The sequence below is a fragment of the Panthera leo genome, chromosome B2, assembly GCF_018350215.1.
Source record: "Panthera leo isolate Ple1 chromosome B2, P.leo_Ple1_pat1.1, whole genome shotgun sequence".
Lineage (NCBI taxonomy): Eukaryota > Metazoa > Chordata > Mammalia > Carnivora > Felidae > Panthera > Panthera leo.
The window spans coordinates 31,270,701-31,296,951 of NC_056683.1; the positions used below are offsets into that span (position 1 = coordinate 31,270,701).

Consider the following 26,251-nt stretch of genomic DNA (forward strand, 5'->3'; position numbering starts at 1 on the left):
AAAAACACCCTAGCAATCTAGAGTTTACAGAGAATGGGCTATTATCCTCACAGTATGGGTTCTTCCTCTAAGTCACTTAATGTTACACCTATAAGGAGAGCTTCATGGATTTAAGGTTGAAGTAAGGATAGAGTGACCCAGAGAAACTTGCCTGGGTGAAGGAGAAGATGTGGGTACCCTCAGTCATGTCATAGAAAGAAATGTCATTATCCTCATAATCCAAAAAAGTCACAATCTTTTGTGGACACTTTTTTATCAAGAGACACTCTTGCAGAGAAATGTTTTGGAGGTAATAGGTGAGAGCCCTGTATTCACATCCTTTCTTCTCTAAGACTCTGAATTTCTTGTTTTTTAGATCTTTGGATAACTCCCTGCTGTCTGTGGGATTCTCATAAATGCCTAGAGTCCACTCATCAGCGTCCTTAACATCCACTTCCCAGTAATGTTTTCCTGAGGTGAAGTCTTGCTGATTCAGCGTGATAAGGTTGCAGTCTCCTTGCTTATCCCTGAGAGATAGATCGTGTGTTTCCTCTTTGAAGTTCTCTTTTCTCTCTGGGTCAGAATTATTCTGATGAAAGATTTCCTGATTTACAGTCACAGTGGCTGAGGGTAAAGAAAAGGGAAGGGAAGGGCCAACATTATATATTTCAGAAAGTTGTGCAAGCAAAACCTTGGAAAACCAGGATCAAGTAGTGAAAGAACACCTATCCCCTGAATGTGTGTGTACTGGGGGAGGTAGAGCTGTGGAGTGCTCTCACCTTGGGTGCAATTTACTTATCTCTTCTTATATTACCCATGTTATAATATCAATGTCTTGGCAGAGTGCCAGAATGAGCTGAGACTTGTAGTGTTTACTTGAGAATAGTGTTTTTCCATGTTCTTTACAAATTAGAACCATGTTCTTCAATTAGTAACAGACTCCATGTCAGCTGACCTCTTTAAAAAGAAGGGTTGAGTTACTCTCACCATTTTGAGCACTTGCTACTCAGTTGGGGATCTCCCCAACAGGGGCTACAATTTCTGTTCAGAACCAAGTGGAACCCCCACCACACACACATCCACACACAGAGATGAGAAAGCGTGGCCATTATATGAAAGCAGAAATGCAACCAGAGTAGCTAATCCCAGCAGCAACTTTCAGTTCAGGCCAACAGTTAATGATCTTCATGTTCTTGCTTCTCTTTACCAGAATAATCGTACTTCTGTCTTTTCAACTAGGAGGTAATGTTAGGAGGGAAAAATAAGGTATCCTCAGGTAGGTTGGAAAGGAGTGAGAAAAGTAAACAAAGAGCCACTCACCAGGCTGGAACTGTTCCTTCCTCCAGTCTGTAAAAGAGCAATACAAATTGAGACTGTGATGGAAGCATACCCACAGAATGAAGATGAGGTACACACTTCCTCTCCTGGATCATTGCTGTCTCTTCTCAGCTCTCTTTCCGTCCTCCGCTGAGCCCCTTGAACAACGGCAGTGTCCAGAAACTACAAGACAAAGGATGTACTTCCTGCCTGCTGTCTCAGATTAGAAACAATCCCCTCAATTGAGCTGATGCTGCAGAAATAAGTCTGGAGAACACTTGGAGCAGGGTCTAGTGTCCTAGGCACCTAAGACTTTTGTGGCACTCCTCACTGAGGATGAAAGTTATAAAATGTTATTGTATATTTTGTTTTGTTTTGTTTTGTTTTGTTGTTTTAGGGTTTTCCCAGCCTATGACCACTTCAGAGTAGAGTTAAATTTATGACCAAGGTTTTTAAACTAAGCTCTTTTATTTGGACACTTGTAATCAGATTTTTAATATTTTTCTCCAGAGACAGATTTCTCATGGGGGATAGAACTACATCTGCTTCTGCCTGGGGCCACTTCTCTTATGATAAGATTTATGATTTTATTTAAAGATTGGATATTCTCTTAGTGTCTTGGGGCAATAGGCAGATAAGAACTTATCCATAATTCTTGATGGCCTCTCACTGACCAGCCCTCTTCTAAGAAGGGTAGTACTCTATATACAGAATCAATGAATATGTGAGTCAAGAAGGACATCTGTGATCATGTTTTCCAATCTCTTCATCTTAGAAATAAGGAGGCTGAGGTAAAGAAAGCAAAAATGACTGAATTCCTCAGCTGTAATTAACTGATATATTTGGAACTAAAACCCACATATCCTCATCCTTACTATACTATACTTTGCTCTCTCTTGTAGAATCATGGAACATGTTAAAGCAGCTCCGGAAAGAAAGCTCTTAACAGAAACTGCTTACCTGACTTTAGCCTTTGGGAGGGGCTTCTTGATCCTCTCTTACCAAAGCATTTACCAGACTGTGTGCATTTGCCTGGTTGTTAGCTTACTCACCCCTCCCACCCCAAGTTTAAGACCATTCAAGTTCTAAATGGTCAGAGATCATGGCTATGCACCAACATCTAACACAATATCTGGCATATAAAAATTGCACAACTGTATGTTTAAGGAATGACCTAGTATGCTTTTGAGGTCTAACTCTGTATTACATATGCACATACACTGTCTTAAACACATACAGTACATGGGCACAGGTATTAGAAGATATAAAATAGCCAGTTCCCTCTACTACCAGATAAACATATTTTTACAAATAATATTAAAATATTTTGAGAGATTGTTTTCAAGCTTAAACCTTGTTCTTGTGTACTGAACTTTACTTTCCTTATTTATAGTAAAATAAATAAAATCATAATATCTTTTTCTCCAAATGTGAAATGTAACATTATCTTCTCTTTTGAGCTTTATTCACAGTATAGGAGTGCTGATATAATATAGGCTATTCTTTATTCTTCTTAAATCTCATCAAAATCGCTCTGAATTCTTTCTCTTCCTTCTCCATTGTGGATAGGTTAACAATTTATGTCAAGTCCTACTCTAGTCATGTGGAATTTACCAGTCAACAGTTATTTCTCTTTAGCTCTGAAAAATAATTGAACATTTGAGCTCCCAAATACAAAATACTATAGATTGGTACCAAATAAATCTTCACAACTTGCAAGGGGATGTGTGCTTGTGTGTGTTTATGTCTCCGCTTATTATACTCAGAATATGAGAGTCTCATGGAAAGATCTAAGTCAGAGAGTTACTTACCAGGATACAGCAGGGCCTTCTTCCAAACTAAAACAGAACAAATCCAGTTAAGGCAAGCCAAGATATCCGGAGCCTCACATTCTTCTCCTTCCCCCTTATTTTTTTCCACCAATCGCTATTAAATCTTTCAGTCTTTCCCTCTGAGGAGAGGGAGCTTAGAAAGTGTTGGACATCAAAACATTGAGTGGTGTGGGAAACCCAGTTGCTTACCTTCATCGTATAGTGCCTTTCGCTGTTCTGAAAGAAATGACATTCAGTGAGAGACCCAGAACAGATGTCGACAGGGGAGCAAATTCTATACAGGGCATGAGAAGAAGCAAGACTCACTAAGTTCTTCCTTGAGGTTCTCTGAAAGAAGAGATAAAAAATCCATCAAACTGGGTTTTCGCTGCTCTTGAGTTCATGGAGTAGCTGAATCAATTCCATGTGGCCTTCCCTTAAGGGTCCATAGTTAAGTAGGTGAGAAGGATTAGCAATCTAATCTTGACAAGTGCTAGGAAATGACAATCTAAAAATGACAAGTGCTAAGAAAAGTTACATGGGAAATGTCATGGGGTCACTGAGGAAGGAGGGCCTATGCTTCATGAGAAGGTAGGAATTTTTAGGTTCTTCAGAAGCTTATTCTTGAAGGAAGAATAGGAGGATAAGATGGGGGAAGACATTTCCAGAAGGACAAACAGCAGCATAGGTTGGGTACAGATGCATGAAGGGCATGGTGTGGTTTGAGGAGCCCCACCTTAGAGGCCTGATGATCACTGCCCACAAATCTCCAAGCTTCCCACATGGTTTTCTCCTTTCCATAGGATTCCCAGCTTTATGGAATTCTTGGTACCCTGTATTTTCCCTGGGGTCCCTTGGCAACCTTTTATTTTCCCATGTACATTATACAACCTATACCCCCAGCTGTTCCATGAACATCTGATTTGTCCTGCTGTTCCAATTTACCTTTCGCCTTAAGTGCCAATTCCTTTTCATTCTCCATCTGATCTCTTTCCTGAGATTCTTTCTTCCTTTTCTTTACTTCTCTTTCTTTGGCTTCGTGTTCTCTCCAGCCAATGTAGCTGATCCCAGTGAGGAGGAGTACCAGCACAGGGACTGTCCCAACCAGGGCTGCCTTCCATGGAGACATCCTGGGGAAGAAGGGCTCTGACACAGGCATGTGAAGACACAGTGAGACTAGCCTAGAGGCTATCCTGCCCTTTCTCCAAGGCTCCCTCAACTCTGTTTCCCCCCTCCCTCTCCTCCTCACACCTCAACTCTGCCTTGGGGTTTGTGCCTCACTCACCTGGGAGGAAGATGGCTGACACTTTCTCCTGACCAGAGAGGGGATTCTGGATGGAACAGGTCACATTGCCCAGAGAGCTGTCTGTGACCACAAGAGATGCTTCCACATGGAAGAGCCCATCTTCATCTTGGGTGTGAGACTCAGTGAGAGACTGTAGCTTCACACCCATCATGTCACTCCACTGTACCCTGGGTTTTGGGAACCAGCCTTCTGCAGAGCACAGTACTCGTATCCCACCATCCTCGGGCCCCATCATGTGAACACGAGGCACAGAGCCCAACCCTGAGGAGAGAAGGCATGTTCTTAAGGCCTGTGGTCCTTGGGGTTTAGAAGCCCCTAAGGCTGAAGGCCAAAGTGCCCTCACTAGACTGATGAGCAAACTGAAGCTCAGAGGTCAAGAAACCTCTCGTAGTGAGTGTTAGGCCAAACTGTGATTCAGTTTTGAAATCAACTTGATGCCTTTGCACTATGTTTGGACAAGAAAGCTTTGGGGTCATTTCACGGATAGGAAAAAACAGGTATAATTAAAGCTATAGAAGGAGTTTAATTCTATAAATTGTCTTTTCCTACTGAATGTATAAAATTCTACTAATGTCTGAGCGTGTCAGTACCGATCTGAATTAATATTAGTTTATTTTCTGGAGTCTTTTAGGATACCAAAACAACCCTAAAAATACTGCCCTTTTTGGTGTTTAAAAGTGAATAGAGTATGTAGTCATATCCTCTCTGTATAGTTTAGGAAACTGATATCCTGCAAGGTAAATTAGCATATCAATATCAATATATGGAAGATCATAAGAAATGCCACGTTAGGAATCCAAATGTCCTCATTTTTCTCTTTGCTTTACACCATGATGCACACTTCTGTGCCAAGTTGACGTACCTATAACATGCAGCTCCACAACGGCTTCTTGGGAACTGTGACCATCTTTAAAATGACACCAGTACTGGCCATGATCAGAAGCACGGACATGTTGGATCAGCAGAGCCACACCCCCTTTGCTGATGGAGTCCCTCACCAACTCTGTCCTGCCACGGTATTCCAGCATTTGCTCCCCACTTTGTTCCTGTCCATTCTGGTACACAAGCACAGCAGGGGAGAGTTGGGCTCGGTGCCACCGGATGTGCATGTGGGTTGCACTCTGCTCAGGCAACAGCTGGCAAGGCAGAGTGGCATCTGCCCCTAGCAGAACCACGATTGGCTCAACCGGTCCCTTTACAGAAAACCCGGACACTGCATGAAAATCAGACAGATTGGGGGAATGAGTGAGGGGGAGACAAAAGCCCCAACTGCATTTTTCTTTTTTTTAAGATTTTTTTTTTTTTTGAGAGAGAGCACGTGTGCCCATGCACACATGTGCACATACAAGCAGGAGGGCAGAGAGAGAGGGAGAGAAAGAATCCCAAGCAGGCTTCACATTCAACATGGAGCCTGACTTGGGGCTCCATTTCCACACTGTGAGATCATGACCAGAGAAGAAATCAAGAGTCAGTAGCTTAACTCATTGAGCCTCCCAGGTTCTCCCATTTAATACATATATACGTATACACAAGGAAGACCTTTTCTTTATGATAAATTCTTGTAGAATTGCTGAATCAACATGTATAGAAATGAAACATTTTAATACTCCCTGCCTAACTGACATCAAATTAGAGATGTTAACAAAAAAAATATCATTATTGTAAACTCATGCCTGGTTTGTCTATAAACCTGGAGTCTGAAAACTTCCTGAGGGACCTTCGTATTTATGGAAGGACTCAAGTCCCAGAAAAAAAAATTTTTGTCAAGCGTCATAACCAGATAGAGCCCAGAGATCCTGAGTCCAAATTCTTTATGCTCAGACTTGTGTTTTCTTGGCAGTGTGAACATTATAAAGTATGTTTTTAACTGATAATTACATCAAAATTAAGCAGGCTAAAATCACCCATACTCAATAAAGATTTAGATAAACATAGCTATGAGTTTTTTAAGGTCTACCCAAAGTAATAAGGGGTGTTGATACAAAGATCACTCCCATTCTTGGCCAGAACTTTCCAGCATTCTGTTAGTGTGAACACAGTCACGGTTTTCCCCCAATATTGACTGCCTTTGAGAAGAGATACACTGGCGACTGATGAATGACCAAGTATTTTCATCATCTGAGAAGAGCCATTGAAAACAAGCCAATAAATAAAAAGCCTGAGGGAGAACACTGACCTGTTGAGTACCATGTAGACACCTGGAGAAGGAGGACAGGAAGGAGGAAGCCAGCATAATAGCCAGGAGAGCCCACCATCTTCTTCAGAACAGAAAGTAAAAGCACAAAATATTCACTCTGACAAGGAAGAAGTACTCTGTAGGAGAAGCTGGTGAGTAAGTTAGCAGGAAGAAGGCTTTTAGGGAAAAAAAATCCCCTGTTCAAAGATTTACTTTCATACATAGTTTTTTGGCTGTTATTCCTGACAGACCACTACCAATTCCAACCCCTCCCCAATGGGTTTTCCTTCCCTCTCTTCTTTCTGAAAACCAACTGTTTCTCCAGCAGAGAAACTATAAACCATTCTCTTGTGCCCTGGGGGTTCTCTTGTTTATCTATGGACTCATCCTCTCACCAAAGCTCTCTTGAAATTGAAAACCCTGAGTTCATTTTGAGAAATGAAAGCAGACACAAAATTAGTCCACTCCTATTAGCCGATCTAACTTCCTCCTTCTTGCATTTATTCACTGATTCATTCATACATTTATTTATTTGTTTGTGGCTTAACTCCAGAAAGAGAAAGGAGTTTTCTCTCCACGTGACCTGGAGCTCAAGCCCTTTTGTTTTTGGGATCCATATTTCCCACAAACTCACCTCCACATCACCACACATTTCTTTCTCACATCCAGATTGAGCCAGGGGCTTCCTGGAAACTCCTGATCTCCTCAGTGCAACTACAAGGCCCAGCTCCAGAGACAATTGGTACCTGGTTGTTCTTGTGGTCAGCATCCAAAGGTGTGGCTGTAGGTTCTGGGAGCAGCAAGTTTCTAACCCATCCCTGGATTGGAAAATGTACTTAGGAAAGGGGGCAAATGGAGCTGCCAAGAGGCGCTGACAGGTGAATGCCTCTCCTAGAAGGAGTCGAATGAGGAAATCACAGCCTGTCTGCAGCTCTTCCTGTTACTTTGAAAAGTAGAGGTAATAGAATTAATCCTAGGGGACTTTGGACTGGGCTAAGATATAAAATGATAGGAAGTCTAAGGTGTGCTTTGGTCAAAAATGCTCACGTCTTCCTACCTGCAAAGGGCTGAAATCACATTATTCAGGGAGGGAGAATCCCTTTCCTGTGTGATATTCAGGGATGTTGGTCATCCCAATGTTTAACTCACAAAGTTAACTGATTAAGAGAACAAGAACCACAGATACAGGCTTCCTCCTATCACACCCCAAATGACACTGGAAGCCACATGCTGCGCTGTGCAGGGGAAAACAAGAGGTCGGAAATGGAGGGCTCTGTACTCTGAGGAACTTAGGGCTGTATATCCAAAAACTTTAGGGCTCCCTAAAGTAACATGGAAATAATAACACAATTGTACAGTCCCAGACATAGAATGTGCTCAAAAGGCGTTTCTTTCCATTTCACATTCTTTCCAAGTCCAAGTCATGTTTTTTCATATCACACAAAGTTGACAGATAATTAGGGACACAAATAGCAATTGCGTAAATATTAGTATGTAAGCCACTAGCAGTCTGGTGAAAGGGATACCAAGATTCTAAATAAATATTCTCTAGAGACAGTGAGGTACATTTGACTCTTTAAAAATAAAATTTATGGAGATATAATTTGCATGCAATGGAATGTATGGATTTGAAATGTACATGCCAATGAAGTCTTACAAATGCTTACACTCATAGAACTACCATTTCCCTCAAAATATGGAACATGTTTGTCTCCTGAAAATTTCCCTCATCTTTACTGTCAGCCAATTCATTCCAGGAAAAACAAACAGTATTTTGATATGAATCATGATAGCTTAATATTGCCTTTCCTAAAACTTCAAAAACAATAAAAAAAAAATCATACAGCATGTCTGCTTTAGCGTTTGGCTTCTTTGGATAAACAAAATGTTTTTTTTTTGGAGATTCAACCATGTGTATCAGTACATTTAAAATTTTTTTTATTGCTGCATAATATGGCATTGTTTGATTATAGTACAATATGTTCTTTTTAAAAAATTTTTTTAAAAATGTTTATTTATTTTTGAGAGCGAGAGACAAGAGTGTGAGCAGGGGAGGGTCAGAGAGAGAGGGAGACATAGAATCTGAAGCAAGCTCCAGGCTCTGAGCTGTCAGCACAAAGCCTGATGCTGGGCTTGAACTCATGAGATCATGACCTGAGCCGAAGTCAGATGCTCAACTGACTGAGCCACTAGGTGCCCCTACAATATATTTTTCTACAGTTATTTTCAGGGTTGCTTTCCCACCTCTCTCACTCCCTACTCATCCACTCAAGCCCTCTCCCATCACGTAGGGCAGCCCTCCCCACTGAGCACTGAGCTCTGACATCCACCTAATACGTTAAGTCTGAAGTATTTGGGAATGAGAAGAGAACACTGAAAGAAAAAAAGTGAGGGTTAAAGATACTACTTACCTCTTGTTTACTTTGAGATTTCTGAATATGCTTGTGTGTGTATTCTGTTCCCAAATGTAAATAGATCAATATACATTTCCAACAAAGCTAGAAAATAAATGTGAAAAATTCATATATATATATTAAGACATTTTTCCCAATAATAGAGAATTGTTTGAGGAAAGTCAATCTGTGGAGAATATTTTAAGGGAATTACATCATGTCTATAGCAGTGTTAATGTTTTTAAGGGGAAAGGTGAGGAGGGAGGGTAAGTGAGCACTACAAGATATTATTCATTTCGAAAAGCAGTTTTAAGACAGTGTGAACGGTATGGTCTTATTTGCTCAATAAATATGAAAGGATAGACATTGAAATCACAAAAAAAGGTATCCTGTGGTATTTATTTTTGAGTGATACAAATATGGGTGTTTCTTTTTTATATATATATTTAAATGTTTATTCATTTTTGAGAGACAGAGGGAGACAGAGTGTGAACAGGGGAGGGGGAGAGAGAGAGAGAGAGGGAGACATAGAATTTGAAGCAGTTTCCAAGCTCTGAGCTTGAGTCCCATGCAGGGCTTAAACCCACAAACTGTGAGATCATGACCTGAGCCGAAGTTGGCCGCTTAACTTACTGAGCCATCCAGGTGCCCCAAAAATGGGTGTTTTTTTTTTAATATGAAATTTGTTGTCAAATTGGTTTCCATACAACACCCAGTGCTCATATCAACAGGTGCCTTCCTCTATGCCCATCATTCATCCTCCCCACCCTCCCATCATGGATAAAGAAATTGTGGTTTACATACACAATGGGATACTACTTGGCAATGAGAAAGAATGAAATATGGCCTTTTGTAGCAAGGTGGATGGAACTGGAGAGTGTTATGCTAAGTGAAATAAGTCATACAGAGAAAGACAGATACCATACATTTCACTCTTATGTGGATCCTGAGAAACTTAACAGAAGACCATGGGGGAGGGGAAGGAAAAAAAGAGTTAGGGAGAGAGCCAAACCATAAGAGACTCTCAAATATGGGTGTTTCTATCTGTTATTTTTGCTTATCTTGAATTTTCAAATTTCTCTCACATAAAAAAGTGAAGAATAATATGCATATAAAGATTTTTAAAAATACAAATGTGAAGTACAATAGGAAGGATTCATCTGTAGGAAACGCAGGACTGAAGAAACAGTCAACATTCCTGGGAGTGAAAAACTGGCTTAAAGTAGAAACCAAGGGAAAGGCTCAGATATGGGAGTAGACACTGCTGAAGGTCAAAATATTGGGCGAGAGCACTTGGTGTAACATGGAATGTTGCATCACTAAACGGTACACCTGAAACTTACACTGTATATTAACTAACTGTAATTTAAATTAAAACTTAAAAAAAATGTATTGGGCTAGAAAAACGGTTACTGGATTCTTCCAGAATCTGATATTTTAAATCAAAGAGATAAAATCTAAGAAACATAAGTTAAATTAAGTGCATTAGATCCAGAACTTCAACATTCATCTAATAGGTTTTCCAAACTGGGAAGCAGATTAGGGCCCAGAATCAGAAGAAAGAGTACTTCATAAAGAGTTAGATTATTGGAGGGAAAAAAGATGTCACTTATGCATGAATTTTTAAAAAGTTTTAGAATCCCAAACAAATAAAAAAGAATCTCAAAGCTTCCAAAGTCCAAAAAAATCCCTCATGTACAAGAGAAGAATCAGATTCCATCATACATCTGCCATGTTGAATGTTAAATTATTTGCTAGAAAACAATTCAAAGTAGTCTTTACATCCCTGAGTAGAAACTAGAATTATCTAAGTGACAAAATGAACATCTAAATGTAAGGGCAAAAGACATTTCTGGACAAATAAGGAATCAGAACTTTCCCCCTCACAAAGCTTCTCTTATGTAAAGAGTGAAGAGTTGGAGGTTTTGACCACAGGGGCTTGAAGCAGGGAGGTTTGGAGATACATCTCATGCTCTGTTTACTCCACTTGGGTTGGAGTAAGGTGGAAAGATAGGAGATTTGGTAGATGTTGTCTACTGAAGTTAGCTACCTAGGAATGGAAGAGCCACATGCTGACTTTGTGTTTTTGTTTTTCTGGTAGCCTCTCCCAAAAGAGCAGTTGCCTCCAAGAGAAACTGTGTGGCTTTTCTGTGGTAGTGACTTATTTCATAAACTTAAATTCAAGTATCATTCACATTCATGTCGAATCCCTGACTGTTTAGAAAATGTAAATCCAAATCCCTATTGAGATTACATACTTAAGAAAGTTTCAAAAAGAATGCTTGAAATAAGCAGATATTTTGGTATTTGTTTATATAAGAACAGCTGGAAAAGATCTGGAACTCCCAGCACAGTGGAGGAAGGAGTTAGATCAGTGTCACACTGGGTCATTTCTACTAATCCATGTTAATTGTCTGCAGTGGATTTATATTAATCAAAAATTAAGAGAAATTGTTGGATCTCACAAAGTCATAAAGGTTTGATATAGCATAGTTTATATAACATAACTTCTATAACTTCATTTATATGTTTCTATAATAGTTCTGTTAATTTCTGACTAAATTATAACTAAAATTCCTTTTTGAGTTCCCAACTGATTTTGCGTTTTTTAATTTTTTTAATGTTTATTTATTTTTGAGAGAGAGAGAGAGAGAGACAGAGCATGAGTGGGGGAGGCGCAGAGAGAGAGAGGGAGACACAGAATCTGAAGCAGGCTCTAGGCTCCAAGCTGTCAGCACAGAGCCTGATGTGGGCTCGAAATCACAAGCTGTGGGATCATGACCTGAGCCAAAGTCGGATGCTTAACCAACTGAGCCACCCAGGAGCTTCTGATTTTGCATTTTTTAATTCAACTGTATGCTATTAGCACCATTCAAAAGTCTGTGTTGTTACTAAATGTATCTATTTGAAAGGACAATTTTGTTTCTTTGAATTTCTCTGAATGTTATTTTTTAAAAAATTACTAGCGCCATATCTACAACTGTATTAGAATGTGTCTGGTTTGTATTTATTTCTTGTTCTCTATGTCTCTTATAAACCATTTATAGATATTTAATCTTAGACACAGAGTTTCAAAAGTCTAAATTAGAGTTTTAAAAAAAAATTTTAGTCTCTAACTCAGAATTTCTGTCATTCTAAGCAAGAAACAATTATTCTAGAATTCATAGACCTTAAAGGATCTTCAAAACAAAAATGATTTATGTAGACAGGGGACGGTAATCTCATCCTTACCTCTCCCATTATTTATAGCATTGAATGAAGATGAAAATCTAGGAGGATCATTTGGGAAATTTTAATACTGTTTTTCTTTTATCCTTGTTGAGATGGATAAAATCTGGATGTTAGTGGAGAAAATTTCTCTCTGGGAGATGAGTTAGAGAGTATGAATGTGCCCATGTCTTCTCAGTTCCCTGCCTAATGAAATGAGGGAGTCCAAAATTCTCATCAGAATGGCAGACATTTGTGGTGAATGAGCAAGACATTAAAATAAAAATTGCTAACAACTTACACATAATCTATAAGTTATTGACACTCTTCTAAGTGCTTTACATACACTTGTGTACTCCTCACCCAAAATAGGGTACATACTATTATCCAACCCATTGTCACATGAGGAAACTGAGGCACAGATAGGTTGTATAACTTGCTTAAAATCATAAATTGTAAATAGCCTCACCAGGATCTTAACTCAGGTAGTCAAGTTCTAATATCTATGCTATTAACCTAGACAATATACTTCTCAGAAAGAAAGAAATGACTTGCTTTTGATCCTGTCTATATTTTATAAGCAAGTAATCATTAGATAGATTTACTATACATGACAGGTCAAAGTTTTCTTTCCTTATCTTATTTTACTTTCGGTTTTGAGTGTGTCAGTATCGTCAAAGAGAAGTATACTGCTGAGAGATTCCTATGTAGGGGCCGTCTTTCTTCCAGTTGTCTCAACCCCCTTAAAAAACCACCCCAGGCTTCCTCCTAGACCCCATGTTTTGCAAAGTCTGATATCCTCTTGGCATCTTGGAGATACCTGTTGGCAGCCAAGAGCAGGTAACTGGAAGGAATGGATGAGAGTATTTATCCATGGTGCCTGTGGCCTGAGTCTGAGAAGTTTCAGAATGTCTTCACTTCTGTAAGAAGAATGTAAAAGATGTGAGTGTTGCATTTTTGTGGGTGATGGGCAAGAGAGAGGGAAGTGAGAGCATTTGGGCAAGGATCCTAAGGGCTGACAGAGGACAAACCAAGTTATATGTGCTCCTCCATCAGATAGGAATGTGGTGGGGGGTGGGCGGTGAGGGGAAGTAGAATTTGTTGAAGCCAAATTAATGTTTGTACTAAAGCCATCTCTTTCTGTGGTTGCTCATTGCCTCCCTTCTGTCTCTTTGTCCATTGGAAAAAATATTGAGTTAGAGAAGAATTTAGAGAGATTGTGGACAGATTTGTCATTGCAGAACTTGGCTGTTGAGATGAAGACTGTTCACTTGGAGGGACTGTTCACTGGGTGGCTCAGTTGGTTAAGCATCCAACTCTTGATTTCGGCTCAGGTCATGGTCTCATCGTTTGTGGGATCAACCCCGTGTCGGGGCTCAGCATGGAGCCTGCTTGGGATTTTCTCTCTCTGCTCCTCCCCCTGCTCTCTCTCTCAAAGTAAATAAATAAACTTTAAAACAGACTGTTTCCTTGAAAAGGGAAACAAAAGTTCTTTTTTTTGGGAGTGTTAAAGGCTTCTCTGATGTTCTCTGAGAGACACACTACAGTTGTTTGAGAGCTTCTGGAGGCCATTTCTTAGAATCACTGCAAATTGTCTTAACTACGACTTTTTTTTTTTTTTTTTTTTTTTTTTTTTACCTTATCGATCCCATTTTTGTCTTTACCCTAGCTACTTTCAGGACCTTACTCTGTGTCATACTGTTGTCTGCTCTGGGAAAGATGGTGGGTTTCTTGGACTTGTCTCTGCTAAGAGACTTCTTCTCTCTCCTACTTCTCCAGGTGTCCATGTGGGGCTCAGGTAAGAATATTTTATATTTTATACTTTATATTCTTGGATTCTTTTATTCTCTGAACAGAAGGAGTAAATTACCCTATCACTATATGCCTGGGTTAATTACAAATCCTTCATTTTGATATAATGATTTATCTGCCCATACATGAGGGCAAATAAGCCATTATATGATTAGTTTAGAGAGAAAGACCAGCTGGAATTATTTCACTAATGCCTTCTAATTCATTCAGGTCTCTGCTTCATGAAGAACACATTTTTCTGAGCCCAAGACCTAATTAAAAACCCTGGTTTCATGATTTCCCAACACTCTTCCCTACTTCTTCATAGAATTTCTCACCATTGCAATTAAAAAATTATTTGTTCAATAAGAGATTACCCTATTGATTGGGTAGAGATACTCTTTGTCTTGTGCACCACCATCTTCAGTCTGAATGTTTGCTACAGAAACTAGTGTATGAATGACAATGTCTACGGGCTTCTACTGGGCCAATAATGATGCTGTATTCCAAAATGTCCAGACAGGTCATTGATATTCTTTTCACTATGGCTCTATTCCACAGATTCATTCTTGGTTATCAGCCCCTCAGAGCCAATTGTAGCCATGCTGGGCATGGACACAGTGCTGCCCTGTCACGTGTCCCCGGCCATGAGTGCAGAGAATATGGAGCTGCGGTGGTTCCGTTCTGAATTCTCAGAGGCTGTGTATGTATATCAGGATGGAATGGAGCAGGTGGGAGAACAGCTGGTAGATTTCAAAGGGAGAGCGGAGTTGGTGAAAGATTACATCACTGAGGGAAGAGTATCTGTGAGAATCTACAGTCTCCGGATCTCAGACAGTGGAATATACAAGTGTTTTTTTAAAAAAGGCAGTGAATTTCAAGAAGCCACTTTGGAGCTGAAGGTGATCGGTGAGTAATTATCTGAGAACACAGATCGTTCTAAGGGAATGTAAGTGCTCTGCATTTGATTTCTGGGGAGGATGGTGAACAGAACAGAGACAAAAAGGTACATATTCTCGGAGCTGGTCAACGTCCTTCACACTGGGTTTAATCCGAAATTCTCTTAATCTATTTATACATTTATTGTGCTGTACTTTAATATTCAATGACTTCCATAAGTATCTGCCATAAAAAATAGATCATTTATTTCTCTGATATGTCTCTCCTCACACATTTTGAAGGAAGACACCATGATTCCCTAAAATTACCATCAGAGACCAGAGTCCTAGTTGGCTGCTGTGTTGGGTAGAGGCTCAGCTGGGAATGTCAGTGGTTGAGTCTTGAATGCACTGTTTGGAGGAAGTGACTATGGGGGTTGGGCAGGGTGGACAGGTATTGCAGAGAACAAAAGTTGTCACCAGAGGATTGAGGCCAGAAAATAACTGACGCTCAGTGACTAAGTGAAGCAGAAGTAGAGAAAACCATCAACTGCGTAGCTTTTGGGAAATAAAAAGGCCCTGAAGAGAGAGACCAGTGTGAAAAGCTGGAATGACTGAGCCTTGGTCCATAGGACGTTGAATTGGCCACTGTCAATTTTGGCACCATTGGTGCTTTTTTATTTTTAATTACAATAAAATTATAACTCATTGTATCAAACTCCAACAATTCAAAAAATATAGAAAATATAAGTTGATAATCCTTCTGTCCTTTCAATATTCCTTTTTCTTCTCCAAAGTAACTATCAATACCAGATTGTTATCAATACCAATATATATACTATATATAATATATAATATATATATATTATATATTACTATATATAGTAATATATAATTATATATAATAAAATAATAGTACAATAATATAGTATATATTATATATAATATAACAATATATGATATTATTTTATTATATATTATATATTATAATATATGTTATATATTATATAATTAATATAATATATTTATGTAGCAGACCTTAATCTCTGTTCATAAACTAACCTTTAAAATGTTTATTGTAACTTGTTTAAATACAAAATTGAATCTTTGAGCCCCCAGCCAATCGGGCTAGTGTGAAGCTTTGTCTTAATTCTTACTGGGGCTTCCTGCCCCTCTTTCTCTTGAGTAATCATTGTGCAAAGGTCCTATGCAGCTCAAAGCATTCAGGATTCAGCTCCAGTCTTGGGTCCTCACTGGTTAGTGCTAGGATGATCATCATCCCAGACTTTGTTAACCTCTTCCATTAACTGCAAAGATTAAGTTACGGATATTATTAAAAACTTTTGATGCTACCCTTCTAGAAGCCCTGAAGATCTCTGTCTCTTTGTTAGGTTTTGAGAAACCTCCCATTCAATCTACCAAAGCTTCCTTCTGTTCCCCGTATGGACACTAGCTCATCAACATTCTTCTTTCCACCCATACTGCACAATTACTTTCACTAATTTGTACACTCAGCAATACAGCAAGAGAGTCGTCTTCTCCATTCAGTTATGCTTTAAGCCAAAAAAAATATTCCTGAAGCTGAAATATTACAGTTGGAATCAGGAGAGGGGAAAGTTTAGAGGAAAATTTAAGTAAGTTAATTTAGCACAGTTAACACATTAAAGTGTCAAGTAATTTTCTGCTCCATATACACACAGTAATATTATTTACAATATTTCATGATATATTTTTTCTATAACTTGCCTTTTTCTCCTTTACAATATATGAGACAGATTATAAAAAATTATGCTTTTTAATGTCTAAACGTATTTTCATTATATAGAAATTCCATAATTTATGTTAATATTTACTTTTTAATGAACATTGACAATTTTCAATTTTATATTATTGCAAAAATCACAAAATACATATATTTGCATGAAAATATGCGGCAATATAAATTGATATAATATAAACTTCTCAAACAATTAACTTTATAACATAATTTTTTTAATGTTTATTTATTTTTGAGAGACAGCATGAGTGGGGGAGGGGCAGAGAGAGAAGGAGACACAGAATCCAAAGCAGGCTCCAGGCTCAGCTGTCAGCACGGAGCCCGACGCGGGGCTTGAATTCACAAACCATGAGATCATGACACAACCTGAAGTCAGACGCTTAGCCGACTGAGCCACCCAGGCGCCCCTATAACTTATAACTTTTTTATCCTATACTTTAATAATTCCAGTTTCAGGATAACCACAATGTCACCCTGACAGTCTAATAATTGTTCCAATTTTTATTCTTAACAGTATTTATCTATACTTTTGATGACATTGAATATTATTTTTCTTTTTTTCTTTTTTTCATTCACATAAACTTGCTTAATTTATTTTTTTAAAGTTTTTATTTAAATTCCAGGTAGTTAACATACAATGTAATATTAGTTTCAGGTGTACAATATAGTGATTCAACAACTCTATACATTACTCAGTGCTCATCATGATAAGTATACTCTTTAATCTCCTTCATCTTTTTCACCCATCCACCCCACTTCCTCTCTCATAACCATCAGTTTATTCTCTATAGTTAAGAATCTGTTGTGCTCATGAACCGTTTTACTCACTTCTATTCATTTCCTTTGTTCAAGAGAGTTGGCACCTCCCTCAAGTAATTCTGAAGATTTTCTTTCAGGTTGCTTTCTATTTTTTACAAGTGTGTCCTTCCCAGGCAAGTCAGTATCTGACAGTAAAAATTAATAGTTTCATTATAATTTTTAGCCAAAAAAGACAATGTCTCTGAGGTTTATAATATATTTCCTACATCTGAGGAATTGGAGTAGGACTGAGCCAGAACTAAGAAGAACCATGTCAGGAGATAAGTTTAAAAAGTACAAAATAATATATAGCCTTAGAAGCCAGGATAGCTATTATTCTCAGAGACAGTGGATTCTTCTAGCATTCTAGTAGTGTAATGTTTTAATATGGGTGCTGGATTCATTAGTAGACCCAACCTGTGAAAAGTTAAAAAGGAGAGGTTGTGGAGGGAAAATAAATAAATGAGAGTGTAAAAGTGAAAAACATATTGACTCCTTCATGGAATCATTTCACCTGGCTATCTTCATCTTTTTGTTATTCTGTACTCAGAGGAAGAAAGAAAATTTGGAAAACATTACAAAATGAGATTGTTTAAGGAAGTGACTACAAGACTCAGTTTAATCACAGAAAGGTAGTGGTTCTAGAGACTTCAGTAAGTGGAATGGATAGATATAGATATATTGGTGTGTTCCTGAAAGAAATTAACATTGGTAAAATTTGCTCTGCTTTTTTCCTTCTATGGCCAATTGCAGATATGCCTGGGTAGAGAAAGTGTGATAGGCATCAGTATGAAGACCTAGTGTCAGCTTCAAATCTCTTGAGATTTTACTACAATTACCCGTTTATTTAATAAGAGAAGAAAACAAACCCTCTCCTCCCCCCAAGAATGATGGTGCTTTGTCCATATCCCCACACTGGTGTTACTGTATAAATTAGGGACTTCTGGGCCAAAAGTGTCCATGTCTCAAATGAATGACTTTCTCCTCTCCAGGTCTGGGTTCTGGTCCTCATGTTTTCATGGTAGGTCCAGAAGGTACAGGAATAAGACTGACATGCACAGGCAAGAGGTGGTTTCCCCAGCCTGAGGTGCAATGGAAAGATGCAATGGGAGAGAAGATACCATCTCTTTCTGAGGTTGAGACCCAGGATGACGATGGGTTATTTCAAATAGAGGCATCCCTCATTGTAAGAGACAGTTCAAAAAGAGAAGTGTCCTGCTCCATGAAGAACCCCTTCTTTGGACAAGAGCAGGTGGAAACCATTTCTATCCCAGGTCAGTGTTGCTCATTTGGGGGACAGGATAAGGGTAAGGAGGGGACATTTAAGAACTAGGATGGAGTAGGATTGCTTGGTGTATGTTTTTAATCAAGTCTTTGGGACCTCTGTATCAGAATCCTTCTTCCCTAGGACCTCTCCTTGGATGACGGCATTTGCTGTGACGTTTATCATACTTGGGATATTCCTGGGTGCTGTTGTGTTTTTGGCCTGGAAAGAACGACAGGAGAAGAAGAGAACACAGGAAGCCCAGGCAGAAAAAGAGAAAGAAAGTAAAGACAAAGGTAAAACTGTGAATCAGACTTGGTGGGATCTGTGAATTTATGGATTTGTTGGCTGTATATATAAAAGTATGCATGGTATGATCTCAATTCTTGTATGCTTATGAAGGGCTGTTTTGTGACCCAGTATGTGATCTATCTTGGAGAATGTTCCATGTGCACTCGAGAAGAAAGGCTATTCTGTTGCTTTGGGATGCAGAGTTCTAAATATATCTGTCAAGTCCATCTGATCCCATGTATCATTCAGGGCCCTTGTTTCTTTATTGACCGTGTGTCTAGATGATCTATCCATTTCTGTAAGTGGATGGTAAAGTCCCCTGCAATTACCACATTCTTATCAATAAGGTTGCTTGTGTTTGTGAGTAATTGTTTTATATATTTGGGGGCTCCAGTATTCGGTGCATAGACATGTATAATTGTTAGCTCTTCCTGATGGACAGACCCTGTGATTATTATATAATGCCCTTCTTCATCTCTTGTTACAGCCTTTAATTTAAAGTCTAGTTTGTCTGATAGAAGTATGGCTACTCCAGCTTTCTTTTGACTTCCAGTGGCATGATAAATAGTTCTCCATCCCCTCACTTTCAATCTGAAGGTGTCCTCAGGTCTAAAATGAGTCTCTTGTAGACAGCAAATAGATGGGTCTTGTTTTTTAATCCATTCTGATACCCTATGTCTTTTGGTTGGTGCATTTAGTCCATTTACATTCAGTGTTATTATAGAAAGATATGGGTTTAGAGTCATTTTGATGTCTGTAGGTTTCATGCTTGTAGCGATGTCTCTGGTACTTTGTCTCACAGGATCCCCCTTAGGATCTCTTGTAGGGCTGGTTTAGTGGTGAGGAATTCCTTCAGTTTTTGTTTGTTTGGGAAGACCTTTATCTCTCCTTCTATTCTAAATGACAGACTTGCTGGATAAAGGATTCTCGGCCGCTTATTTTTTCTGTTCATCACATTGAAGATCTCCTGCCATTCCTTTCTGGCCTGCCAAGTTTCAGTAGAGAGATTGGTCACGAGTCTTATAGGTCTCCTTTTATATGTTAGAGCGTGTTTATCCCTAGCTGCTTTCAGAATTTTCTCTTTATCCTTGTATTTTGCCAGTTTCACTATGATATGTCGTGCAGAAGATCGATTCAAGTTACGTCTGAAGGGAGTTCTCTGTGCCTCTTGGATTTCAAAGCCTTTTTCCTTCCCAGATCAGGGAAGTTCTCAGCTATGATTTCTTCAAGTACACCTTCAGCACCTTTCCCTCTCTCTTCCTCCTCTGGAATACCAATTATGTGTAGATTATTTCTCTTTAGTGCATCACTTAGTTCTCTAATTTTGCCCTCATACTCCTGGATTTTTTTATCTCTCTGTTTCTCAGCTTCTTCTGTTTCCATAATTTTATCTTCTAGTTCACCTATTCTCTCCTCTGCCTCTTCAATCCGAGCCGTGGTCGTTTCCATTTTATTTTGCAGCTCGTTTATAGCATTTTTTAGCTCCTCCTGACTGTTCCTTAGTCCCTTGATCTCTATAGCAATAGATTCTCTGCTGTCCTTTATACTGTTTTCAAGCCCAGTGATTAATTTTATGACTATTATTCTAAATTCACTTTCTGTTATATTGTTTAAATTGTTTTTGATTAGTTCGTTAGCTGTTGTTATTTCCTGGACGTTTTTTTGAGGGGAATTCTTCCGTTTCGTCATTTTGGATAGTCCCTGGAGTGGTGCGGAACTGCGGGGCACTTCCCCTGTGCTGTCTTGAATACCTTGCGTTGGTGGGCAGGGCTGCAGTCAGACCTCATGTCTGCCCCCAGCCCACTGCTGGGGCCACAGTCAGACTGGTGTGTACCTTCTCTTCCCCTCTCCTAGGGGCGGGATTCACTGTGGGGTGGCATGGCCCATCTGGGCTACTTGGACACTGCCAGGCTTGTGGTGCTGGGGATCTGGCATATTAGCTGGGGTGGATCGGCAAGGTGCACAGGGGTGGGAGGGGCAGGCTCAGCTCTCTTTTCCTTCTGAGATCCACTTCAGGAGGGGCCCTGTGGCACCGGGAGGGAGTCAGACCCACCGCTGGAGGGATGGATCTGCAGAAGCACAGCGTTGGGTGGTGCAAGCAAGTTCCCTGGCAGGAACTGGTTCCCTTTGGGATTTTGGCTGGGAGATGGGTGAGGGAGATGGTGCTGGTGAGCGCCGTTGTTCCCCGCCAAGCTGAGCTCTGTTGTCCGGGGCTCAACAACTCTCCCTCCTGTTGTCTTCCAGACCTCCCGTTCTCCAAGCAGAGCTGTTAGCTTATAACCTTCCAGATGTTAAGTCCTGCTTGCTGTCAGAACATACTCCGTCCGGCCCCTCCGCTTTTGCAAGCCAGACTCTGCTTGGCCGGCGGGCCGCCCCTCTGCCCCGGCTCCCTCCCGCCAGTCCGTGGAGCACGCACCGCCTCGCTGCCCTTCCTACCTTCTTCCGTGGGCCTCTCGCCTGTGCTTGGCTCCAGAGACTCCGTTCTGCTAGTCTTCTGGTGGTTTTCTGGGTGATTTAGGCAGGTGTAGGTGGAATCTAAGTGATCAGCAGGACGCGGTGAGCCCAGCGTCCTCCTACACCGCCATCTTCCCCTGTTGGCTGTATATATAAATGGCATCTATAGGAACATAGAGATAGGAGTGTACTTAGTTAGAGTCCCAAGACCTCCAGTAAGACATGGAGCTTAGGATCTTCTCTCCAATGGAGACAGAAAACTCACTGCTATAAACATGGAGTTAGAAAAAAAAATGGTCACAGTAATTCTCAATTAAGGTGAATTTCTTGATCTAGGTATATGGAAGTAGTGTTCAGGACCTGAGCTTAGGAAATGTAGTCTGGACTTTTTTTCCATAAAATGTTTTGTTATTTTCTTTCCTTTTTAGAATCACTTGAGAAAGAGCTTGGTAAGTTTTCCATTTTTCTTTGCTCTAGTACAAGAAATAGAGTCCTTACTCCATGCTGGTACTTTGCACCTCACAGGTTGTTATTCCTTTTCAGGGAGAAGAAAGCAATTATATCAACAAGGTAAGTTATATCAGTGTTGTGGTTGGACCAGTCATCTCATCTGTCCCTCTGTTCTTATCATACCCTATTCACCTTGCTAGTGAGGAAGGGATCCTCCACCCTAATTAGGATAAGATGGTTAGACACATGACATCCAACACTGGACATATGAGCTTGACAGCAGTTTATTAATCACGTATACTCCTATCCTGGGGGAGGAGGACACCACAAGTCATGCAGACCACATGGGTTTTCACTTGGGAACAGAGTGAACCAGCAAGGGCTGAGGGAAGCAGGCTTTTTAGTAATAATAAGATGAAATTCTACTAGTCTCCTTGGAAGTATATGATTGGCTTGTCTGAGTAACTTTTCAGGTTGATAGGAAGGTGAAAGGCATTAGGTTGAGGACCAGGTGGGGTTCAGCTGGCTTGACTGGTAGGGAAATTAGTTGAATGTGGAGATTTTCCTGCTGATTGGAGGCATATCTGGTGAGAGAAGGGGAGCTTATGGCGTTTAGAGCCCTGTGAGGTCCAAAGATGTCAAGGCAGCACATGAAGTTTTAGACTTTACAATACACTCTCACAATTCAAGTTTATCTTATCCTTCTCCCAAAAGAATCAGAACCTCCTATTCTATCACAGATATGTTGGTGGAATGTGGAAAATGTGAGAAATAGAACAGGAGACTGAAGGAGACAAATACCCCAGAGCTGTCATTGAGGTGATTAATACAGAAATATAGCACTATTATAAATCTTCATATCTCATGTGGTTGTAACAATTTAATAGTCTGGAGTGAAGGTCCTAAGGATGAGAGAATCTAATTCCTTTGTTTTATTTCAGACTGGAGAAAAGCAAAGTTATATGCTGGTGAGTAACAGATGTCTTGGGACTTCAGGCACCCCGGGATTTCATGAGGCAATTCTAGGGCATTTTTCAAAGACATGCTATATTCTGGAAAATTGACTTTGAATGTGGGACTTCAAAAAAATACAGGGGATTCTCTCTCCTAGTTGAGAAGACATGTTCTTTTTTTTTTCAAAAAATTTTTAATGTTTTATTTGTTCTTGAGAGAGAGAAAGAGAGAGAGAGAGAGCATAAGCAGGGGAGAGGCAGAGCAAGAGAGAAACACAGAATTGGAAGCAGGCTCCAGGCTCTGAGCTGTCAGCACGGAGCCTGACGCGGGGCTCGAACTCACGAGCTGTGAGATCATGAACTGAGCCAAAGTCCCACGCTTTGCCAACTGAGTCACCCAGGTGAGAAGACATGTTCTTGATGTATTTTCTTATATGAGTTGTTTTTTTTTTTCATTTTAGACTGGAGAAAAGAACAGTTTGAAGCAGGTGAGTGGCCTTATTATTTTGACCCGCACAATCTCTTCTATCACAAATTAGAAACTCTTACATTTATATAAACTCTCAATAAAACCTGGTTGTTTTTTCATTTCATGGCTTTCAGTTCAGTCTCAATCTCATGCTGAAATGTGAACAGATTTCTTACTTTTCTGATATCATTCATTCATTTACAATTAATTTATAGAACTGTTTATTCAGGGTCAAATAAATAAAGGACATCTGATCTCTGATTTCATGGAAAAGTACATGTACAAGTTGTAATGAAGGTTATGAAAGAACAAGATTTCCATGAGAAAAATATGGTGGATTAAAGGAATTTCCCTGAGGAATTGACTTCTCAGTCTGGGACTTAGTGATACGGTGGATTTATTTGTGTGAATAACACTGCAAGAGCAGTTCAGTAAGAAGGAAGTCTATTACATCAGCCTGAGACAGGGACTAGCTCATTGTATCTCAGTGTAAGTGGAAAACTATCTTAGAGTCTTTCCAGAATTATGAGTTGATTATCAGTTTCTAGTACATGTTGCTTTACTCTGAATATCCCTGCATCCACAAATGTTTCCTATTTAATTCAATCTTCCCCAAATTAAAGCACATTCTAGTATTCCCACATACAAATTCTTATGAGAAAAATTCTGACTATTGACGATGTTTGATTTCAGAAGAACAGGTTAATTATTGCTGGTATCAGTACTGGAGTCTGCTATTACTACTGGTATTAGTGTTACTATAAATATTGGAAGCTAAAAAATTTACCAAGTGTTCATCATGGGCAAGACCTAGTTCTGAGTTCTCTACACATTATCTTGTTTATTTCTCACAACAGTCCTATGCTGAGGTGTCATAATTGTGTCCATGATTATGAGGGTAAAGTGAAGCTGAGAGAAACAAAGTAATTTCAAGATCACACTTACTAAAGACAGAGTGATTATCAAAATTCAGATCTTTCTGACTACAGAGCCTAAGATTTCAGCCATTAGAAATCTAATAAGAGTGCATGAGAAGTGGGTGACTTAATTATTACATAATAAATGATTCCAAATGAAAATGATACCAAAGAAGCTTAAATGAAAGTAGATACACTGTGACTGGAATATGACAGGGCCTAATTACTCAGAGCAAGCATAAAGTGACAGCATCTTTCCTAAGGACAACCACTTTCCACTGTGGAATGACCTATTCCCCCCCCCCACCCCCCACATTTGCAGTTGCTGTTACTCTGGATCCAGACACAGCTCATCACAACCTCATCCTATCTGAGAATAGAAAACAAGTTTCTTTAATGGGAAATGCTCCTCAGAATTGTGATGCTTCAGTACGCCAAGGACAAGGGGAATCTGAAACCATTTTCAGTGTTCTGGGCCAGAATTACTTTACCACAGGGAGACATTACTGGGAGATAGAAGTCAATATAGGCACAGAAGTTGGACTTGAACCTAGATGGGCTGTGGGTGTTTGCTCAGATACAGCGGAGAGAAATGGGTGGTTTGTAGAAAGTCCAGAGAAGAATTTCTGGGTGATAGCATATAACAAAGGAGTTCTCATCTCCCGCCCAGAGTCTCTGTCACTGAGACAGCATCCTCAAAGGATAGGAGTTTTCCTGGACTTGGAGGATAAGGATGTGTCCTTTTACAACATGGTTGATGGATCCCACATCTATTCCTTTACTGGAATCACCTTCTATGGGACCCTCCATCCTTATTTAAGCCTTCAGGGTGCTGGCACATATGTGACCATCTGCTCAGCTTCAGATGACACTGAAAATTACCCTGAGTCTTCTCCAAAGACTCATCTAAAGAGTCGTGATATGGGTGTTGCCCAAGAGGCTAATCCTCTATTACCTCCATAAGAGGTGAAATGTCAGCACTTCTGCTGTCTCTGCTCAGGCTTCTTATAAGTATATTCTCAAAGAAAGCTGCCCTGGGCGCCTGGGTGGCTCAGCCAGTTAAGTGTCTGACTTCGGCTCAGGTCATGATCTCACAGTTCTTGAGTTCAAGCCCCACGCTGGGCTCTATGCAGACAGCTCAGAGCCTGGAGCCTGTTTCAGATTCTGTGTCTCCCTCTCTCTGCCCTTCCCCCACTTACACACTGTTCTCTCTCTCAAAAATAAATAAACATTAAAAGAAAAAACAAGAAAGCTGTCCCTGTGTGGAGAGTAGGTCAGCTTCACTAGGTACATTATCAACCCCTTTCAAAAAGAGAGGCAGAAAGAGAAATGGGACAACTACAAAATGTCTGGGGGAGTTTCCTCTCGCATTGGTTTTGGGGAAATTCAGTGTCTTTTTTGAGCAGCAGCAAGAAAATCCAAAACAAGTGCATGGCCTCTCTTCTGTTGTGTGTGTTGAAGTAGTATTTTTAAAACTACATTTAAAGAGGGGTGCCTGGGTGGCTCAGTCGGTTAAGCATCTGACTTCAGCTCAGGTCATGATCTCACAGTTTGGTTCGTAACTTTGAGGCCTGCATTGGGCTTTCTACTGTCAGCGCAGAGCCTGATTTGGATCCTCTGTCCCCCCTTTCTCTGTCCCTTCCTGGTCACACTCTCTTTGTCTAAAAAATAAATAAACATTTAAAGAAACTGCATTTAAAGAGAAAAATCTCTCTTCTTACTAGTTTTGTTATCAAATATGAAGGAGGGGGTGGTGTTTGAAGGGAAGAATCACAGTTGAGTAAATTCTTGATACATGTTACTAGTGTTAGAGATACACAAAACTGTCCAAGTTTTGTGAAAGTTAATAGCTCAGCTTGTCCTTTCTTCAGGCCATTGACCTCTAAACTTGGAGTCTGCCATGGGGTAGGGAGAACTAATATAAAACTATAAACCATTTGAGCAGGAGCCCAAGACTTCTGTGAGAGAAACCTACCCACCCCCCCCCCCAACACACCCTTTTTGTTGTTTTTTACCAAAT

General features: G+C 39.9%; 2 protein-coding genes across 2 annotated transcripts; one reads left to right on the forward strand and one right to left on the reverse strand.

Annotated features, from left to right (window-relative positions):
- Positions 1–14: 14 nt before the first annotated feature.
- On the reverse strand, positions 15–13,886 carry LOC122220659 (butyrophilin-like protein 1). Its single transcript, XM_042940371.1, has 10 exons — positions 13,828–13,886; positions 7,224–7,407; positions 6,590–6,671; positions 5,276–5,626; positions 4,393–4,674; positions 4,024–4,253; positions 3,318–3,339; positions 3,108–3,134; positions 1,300–1,326; positions 15–603 (listed from the first exon to the last, which is right to left on the reverse strand). The coding sequence occupies exons 1-10, from the start codon at positions 13,884–13,886 to the stop codon at positions 89–91; spliced, it is 1,779 nt and encodes a 592-aa protein (XP_042796305.1). The 3' UTR covers positions 15–88.
- A 22-nt stretch (positions 13,887–13,908) lies between these two features.
- LOC122220660 (butyrophilin subfamily 1 member A1-like) lies at positions 13,909–25,255 on the forward strand. Its single transcript, XM_042940372.1, has 9 exons — positions 13,909–13,987; positions 14,542–14,889; positions 18,426–18,707; positions 18,826–18,993; positions 21,871–21,891; positions 21,986–22,012; positions 22,834–22,860; positions 23,307–23,333; positions 24,554–25,255. The coding sequence occupies exons 1-9, from the start codon at positions 13,909–13,911 to the stop codon at positions 25,192–25,194; spliced, it is 1,620 nt and encodes a 539-aa protein (XP_042796306.1). The 3' UTR covers positions 25,195–25,255.
- The last annotated feature ends 996 nt before the right edge of the window (positions 25,256–26,251 follow it).

Coding starts and splice junctions, on each gene's coding strand:
- LOC122220660 (XM_042940372.1), top strand. CDS start 13,909: ATGGTGGGTTTCTTGGACTTGTCTCTGCTAAGAGACTTCTTCTCTCTC. Junction 14,890..18,425: donor TTTGGAGCTGAAGGTGATCG/GTGAGTAATTAT, acceptor TCTCCTCTCCAG/GTCTGGGTTCTGGTCCTCAT. Junction 23,334..24,553: donor AAAAGAACAGTTTGAAGCAG/GTGAGTGGCCTT, acceptor CCACATTTGCAG/TTGCTGTTACTCTGGATCCA.
- LOC122220659 (XM_042940371.1), bottom strand. CDS start 13,886: ATGACACAGAGTAAGGTCCTGAAAGTAGCTAGGGTAAAGACAAAAATG. Junction 4,254..4,392: donor GTCAGCCATCTTCCTCCCAG/GTGAGTGAGGCA, acceptor TGCCTGTGTCAG/AGCCCTTCTTCCCCAGGATG. Junction 1,327..3,107: donor GAAGGCCCTGCTGTATCCTG/GTAAGTAACTCT, acceptor GCTCTTTTACAG/ACTGGAGGAAGGAACAGTTC.